Source organism: Mizuhopecten yessoensis, unplaced genomic scaffold (assembly GCF_002113885.1).
Source record: "Mizuhopecten yessoensis strain PY_sf001 unplaced genomic scaffold, ASM211388v2 scaffold2843, whole genome shotgun sequence".
Classification (NCBI taxonomy): domain Eukaryota; kingdom Metazoa; phylum Mollusca; class Bivalvia; order Pectinida; family Pectinidae; genus Mizuhopecten; species Mizuhopecten yessoensis.
In genome coordinates, this window is record NW_018404747.1 from 215,754 (window position 1) to 222,091 (window position 6,338).

General features: G+C 39.3%; 1 protein-coding gene across 1 annotated transcript; it reads left to right on the top strand.

Annotated features, from left to right (window-relative positions):
- Positions 1–679: 679 nt before the first annotated feature.
- LOC110446591 lies at positions 680–5,686 on the top strand. The gene is made up of 3 exons (XM_021491801.1): positions 680–806; positions 1,840–2,020; positions 5,447–5,686. Exons 1-3 carry the CDS (start codon positions 756–758, stop codon positions 5,584–5,586), a joined length of 372 nt encoding a protein of 123 aa, XP_021347476.1. The 5' UTR covers positions 680–755; the 3' UTR covers positions 5,587–5,686.
- Positions 5,687–6,338: the final 652 nt, after the last annotated feature.

The window sequence follows — 6,338 nt, forward strand, 5'->3', positions numbered from 1 at the left end:
GTGAGTTACAGTGAAATGTCAATCGAGTTACAGTGATATGTCAAGTGAGTTGCAGTCAGATGTCAAGTGAGTCACAGTCAGATGTCAAGTGAGTCAAAGTTGGATGTCAAGTGAGTTACAGTGAAATGTCAATCGAGTTACAGTGATATGTCAAGTGAGTTACAGTGATATGTGTCATGTGAGTTACATTGAGATGTCAAGTGAGTTACAGTGATATGTGTCATGTGAGTTACAGTGATATGTCAAGTGAGTTACAGTCAGATGTCAAGTGAGTTACAGTCAGATGTATGACGCAGGTTCGCAGGTTGTTTTTCCTGTGGTAAATTTATTTTATGGTTAGGAGGAATCTGAACTCAGTCAAGCTTCCCAACTTAAGCACTGCTTTCTGACAGAAATTCTGAAATTGAGGACTTTCTTTAATTAGTGGAACGTTCTTGAAACTGGGAACAGAAGATTTCAGGAAAACATTACTACAGCAAGGAATTCCTTGATAACTATAAAGTTTCCTAAAATTCCAACAATGCTTATATATATTATAAAAGCAAAAAAAAAAATCCTTACGGACGAAGAAATAATGTAAAAAGAAAAATTCTCAACAACGAGTCTTAGTTTACATTGTTGAATGACAACGAGAACATCACGATTATCACGTCCACAAGATAAGGCTGTGGGGTTAAAATGGGACATCTGCACGGTTCTCAGTTGGAAATTAGAGAGACACTACGGCCGAATACTACGATTAACAAGCGGTCATCATGAAGCTCGCTATAGTCTGCGTTCTCCTTTCCGTCTTCTGTCTTAGCCAGGTATGTTAAAAAAAGGGGGAAATGTCTGGACGAGTTGCAATGCATGTATCCTCGGATTGATGACGTGTAAAAGGTAACATATATCATCATGATCAAGACACACACTCTTCGATAAAAACAATGTCTGCCATATTCCAATACAGATGTAGTTAATATGGTCAGTCTGTCTTTCCGGGGGATTTCTTTGTTCACTTAGCCACATGTTATGTATCCCCGTAGCAATTGCATTTATGTAAAAGTCTTTACTAAAAATAACAATAACGATTTAAACTTTTTCTATTATGAAACATTACCAAACAGAGTTTCTGTGATATACGGGTTAAATGAGGAACAGTGTTGTAACGGGCCGAGTTTCTATGTTATACGGGTTTAATGAGGAACAGTGATGTAACGGGCCGAGTTTCTATGTTATTAGGGTTTAATGGGGAACAGTGTTGTAACGGGCTGAGTTTCTGTGATATTCGGGTTTAATGAGGAAAAGTGTTGTTACTGGCTGAGTTTCTATGATATACGGATTTAATGAGAAACAGTGTTGTAACGGGCTGAGTTTCTGTGATATACGGGTTTAATGAGGAAAAGTGTTGTAACTGGCTGAGTTTCTATGTTATACGGGTTTAATGAGGAACAGTGATGTAACGGGCCGAGTTTCTATGTTATTCGGGTTTAATGGGGAACAGTGTTGTTACAGGTAGAGTTACTATGTTATACGGATTTAATGAGAAACAGTGATGTAACGGGCTGAGTTTCTGTGATATACGGGTTTAATGGGGAACAGTGTTGTAACGGGCTGAGTTTCTATGATATACGGATTTAATGAGAAACAGTGTTGTAACGGGCTGAGTTTCTATGTTATACGGGTTTAATGAGGAACAGTGATGTAACGGGCCGAGTTTCTATGTTATTCGGGTTTAATGGGGAACAGTGTTGTAACAGGTAGAGTTACTATGTTATACGGATTTAATGAGAAACAGTGATGTAACGGGCTGAGTTTCTGTGATATACGGGTTTGATGAGGACCATTGTTTGGTTTTAGGCCCTACTGTTTGACGACCTGTTTGGCCCCGGTCCCACCCACTGTGTGACGGACGGCGACTGTGGAGATGGCTGTTGTTTATTTGACGGACGTCGACACACGTGCTCTCACCGAACCATCGGGTACCTCCAACGCTGTCATCTCAACGGTCATGAATATTCATCGTGCGGTTGTACCGACGGTAGGTGTTCTTATTTACCCGATTACTAACGTTCCAACAATCACGCAGTTTATTTACCAGATTTGTGTTTTCTATAATTGCTTTTATAAAGTCATTATTTTATGCAGTATGGAAACTTCAAAATGATAAATGTTCCCGTTACCAGGCGTGTCGGTTGATCAATTATGCAATGCCCCTGCTTGACAAATTTCGTGAATTTTGAAAACTAGGGAAGCATATCTTTTTCGATTGAGGGAAAATAGACATGGCCAAAGCAAACTCCCTTGTAGAACACATGCACTGGGACAGAGACACTATGATACTAATTTCCTTCAATCTTTCGATTAAATATTAATTAAAAAAACTTATTAGCGACAGTGTGGACAATATAACTGGTTAAGGTTTAGGCTTTTCGCCTCTTGGTATTTAAACAATATACATGTTTTATTTGAAAGTTATTATTAAGCATTATGCACATAATGACGAATAAACTTTATAAAACAAATCTCCCTATTTTTCCATAAGTTATTTAAGTTTTTATTTTACTATTTAAAGAAATGGATATCATTCTTAAATATTGGAAATTTTACGCGGAATGATATAAATATTAAATGAAATGTTCGAAATGTTAAAACCGAAGTGTCTCCATCGTAATCGGGCTGTTCTGCTTCGACGAGGCTTTAAACATATGTCACTGTTTTCAAAGATCATCGGTTGCTATGTCCTGAAAAGACAAAGAGCTTACACTCCAGGATCGGAGAGAGAGAGATTGGGTGAAAAGATCAAACTTGTATGCTTCTTTTTACATTTGTGATGGAGTGTTATTTTGTATTAAGAACTCAATACTGTAACTATTGACAGAATGAATTTACATCATTGGTGCTGAATCGATTCCCGTAATAATTGTAATTATTTAGCACGAACCCATCCTACAGTCAAGATAGACTAGTCAAAATCTATCTCTACTAAAGTTTGACATAAAAGTAGCAAAATACAGGTTAGGTAGAAGTTTTAAAATGTCCGGGCGTTGTTAGATTTGTAACCCCCTTGCGAGGTTTGGCTTTGGTATTGTTGCGGCGCTTTTTGATGACTGTTCAATAAACATACTTAATAGACTTGACGACATTTTACTGAACTCGACGAGATGTTCGAGGAAATCCAGTCACTCGAATTTAAAAAAGAATTTGAAAACCATTTCTCTGTTTTTAGCGTCTTAGAAAAGTTTGTTTTGTTCATTACATGTCACCGTCTCAGGTTTGTCGATGCCTCGGAGAAAAATGGTTTGTGCCATTGTATGTATTAGAAGTAATGTAAAAGAGCAAAGTTGAACAAATTCCTACTATCTCGCCAGTGTTTTAGGGGACGGGTTGGTTGTCCCACTCTTTCGCCAGTGTTTTAGGGGACGAGTTGTCCCACTATTTCGCCAGTGTTTTAGGGGACGGGTTGGTTGTCCCACTATCTCGCCAGTGTTTTAGGGGACGGGTTGGTTGTCCCACTCTTTCGCCAGTGTTTTAGGGGACGAGTTGGCCCACTCTTTCGCCAGTGTTTTAGGGGACGAGGTGTCCCACTATTTCGCCAGTGTTTTAGGGGGCGGGTTGGTTGTCCCACTATTTCGACAGTGTTTTAGGGGACGGGTTGGTTGTCCCCCTCTTTCGCCAGTGTTTTAGGGGACGAGTTGGTTGTCTCACTCTCTCGCCAGTGTTTTAGGGGACGAGTTTTCCCACTATTTCGCCAGTGTTTTAGGGGGCGGGTTGGTTGTCCCACTATTTCGACAGTGTTTTAGGGGACGGGTTGGTTGTCCTACTATCTCGCCAGTGATTTAGGGGACGGGTTGGTTGTCCCACCATCTCGCCAGTGATTTAGGGGACGGGGTGGTTGTCCCACTATCTCGCCAGTGACTTAGGGGACGGGTTGGTTGTCCCACCATCTCGCCAGTGATTTAGGGGACGGGGTGGTTGTCCCACTATCTCGCCAGTGTTTGAGGGGACGGGTTGGTTGTCCCACTCTCTCGCCAGTGTTTTAGGGGACGAGTTGACCTTTTATTGCTATCCGTAAAGCGCCACTTAACAACTCCTTTCTATGTCAGAGCATATTTGTGAAAGCAGTGAAAATAACTTTTGTGTTGTTTTAGAACTACCTCCGGTTCATTACATGGAATATTTCTGGTTGATTATATAAGATATCGCCATCAGTAAGATATACCAAAAGTGTTTTTCGTTTCATCAGATATTTCTTACAGTTCGTTGAATCGTGTATAAATTCCTGTTTGCTGTATCGTATGTTACTTTCGGTATTCTGCATCAAATATCAATATCAGATATTGTTTTATCAGATATTGTGTATGGTTGTTGTACTAAACATTGCATCCATTTCACAATGACCGATATTGCTGTAGGTTCTTACAATTTAAAGTCGATTCCGGTTCGTTATACCTAGTTTGTTATTGGTTTGGTAAACCAGATATTTCTGTATCTTTCTAGTACACGAATGTCCGGATTGATGATTATTTTTGGTTCGTTGCTAGGTTGTGCAAAATTCACTTTTCGTGCCTTGTAAATAGCTGACTCGTTTTCACAGATCTAGACCTTCTTATCATGATCAGGCGATGTGTTGTGTAACACTCACAGGCCCGTACACTGATTCAGGTAACTGGGTCAAATGTCAAACCAATGCAGTGTTTGTTCGAACCATATCGTCTAAGCTGCTAAACTTTTTCTGATAAAACCTTGTGAATATATTTATGATAAACAGAGTGAAGAGTAGCAATTCCATGTTCTCGCCCTTCAGGTCAAGGTTATGTCCTGGGATCAAAGGTAAAACAATTGTAATTATTTTCCAGACCCTCACTTCCTATTGTTTTTACTTTTTTTTCTCTCAAAACTTAACATATACATGTATGTGCATCCCGAAGGGAAAGTATCGCGTAACAGTCTTCAATTCGTATTTTCAATGTCAAGGTCATGCAAATGAATAAAAATGTAAAATTAAGGAATAATGCTTGTCCAAGGCATCGGGAAAGACTCGAAGGTAAAATTAAGGTGTAACGCTGGTCGATATTTTAATTTAACAGCGTCTCCAGCTTTTCTTTTAAAAACAACTCCATTAATGTGTGTATCGAGGTTTATTTTCGATATCCTCGGCGTACATATTTTCTTTACGCCCCTGGAATATGTCATGAAAAAATTGAAGGCACTTGTGTTGCTAGTCAGAAAACCTTCACAAAATCAACCTTTGATTTCTTTTATTCAAGCGGGGGAATGTACATGTATGCATATTGAGAGGGACAACCTGTATTTCGGAGATATATTGAACACTCTCAGCCCTACAAATGGTCGAGGGCTACCCATAGTCAGTAACAGCCCAGTTTATACTCAAATAAGCATACATTCAGGGTTAGTGCTGCCTCATTTCCGATATAATGACGTCATATCCGTTTCCTCCCTCTAGGTTATCACTGCGAGTCTCTGGATCATCTGAGTCTCGCTATTGAGTCATCAAACATTCCAGCCGGATATGGGGTCTGTGAACATGGCGTCGGCAACCGAACAACGACAGCAGCGCCACTCATCGCCGTAGAACAGGGTTAAACGACGACATTTTGAAATCAATATCAATGTCTATTGAATCAAAGTTGTGAATAAATTGTTATCATATTCGTGTATGGGAGACACGAGTTTCTTACTATTATTATTCCTCTTTTTCTTCTTGTTTTTAACAAGAAACTTCTTGCCGGATAATTATGAAACGTCACATGAGTATGGATGGGCATGCTAAGATGTGTGAAGCGCGTACCAATTTCCGATCTGTCATAAATTGATTAACACACTTCTGGGTCATTGTACGTCAAGGTAATGCCAACGGCCCCCTCTTTGTTTGATTTTGCTCCGACAGTATGTAAAGGTACACTGTATTAGTGCATTAGTAATTTTTCCCAATGCATCATTTGTAATTACAGGGGCAGTATTAGAGACTTTGTTATTGGTCATTTTACTAATAGAAACTAAAACGATATTTAAAAGAGCAATCCATGTGTTTATTTGATAAAATCATATACATATCACACACAGGGATCCTCAGTTTTTCATATTAAATTTAATTAGACGTGTTTTTTCTATATGTCAATAGATGTCATTAAATACTTTTCGTTTTTATAGCATAAATCAAATTCTTTTCTTGTAATGCACGCTTACTGCAAAAGGTGAAAATTCGATTATCGGAGGTCGGATGATCCAGGTTATTATCGGGGGTCGGATGATCCAGGTTTACACGAATTAACGGGGGTCGGATGATCCAGGTTTACACGGATTATCGGGGGTCGGATGATCCAGATTTTCACTGA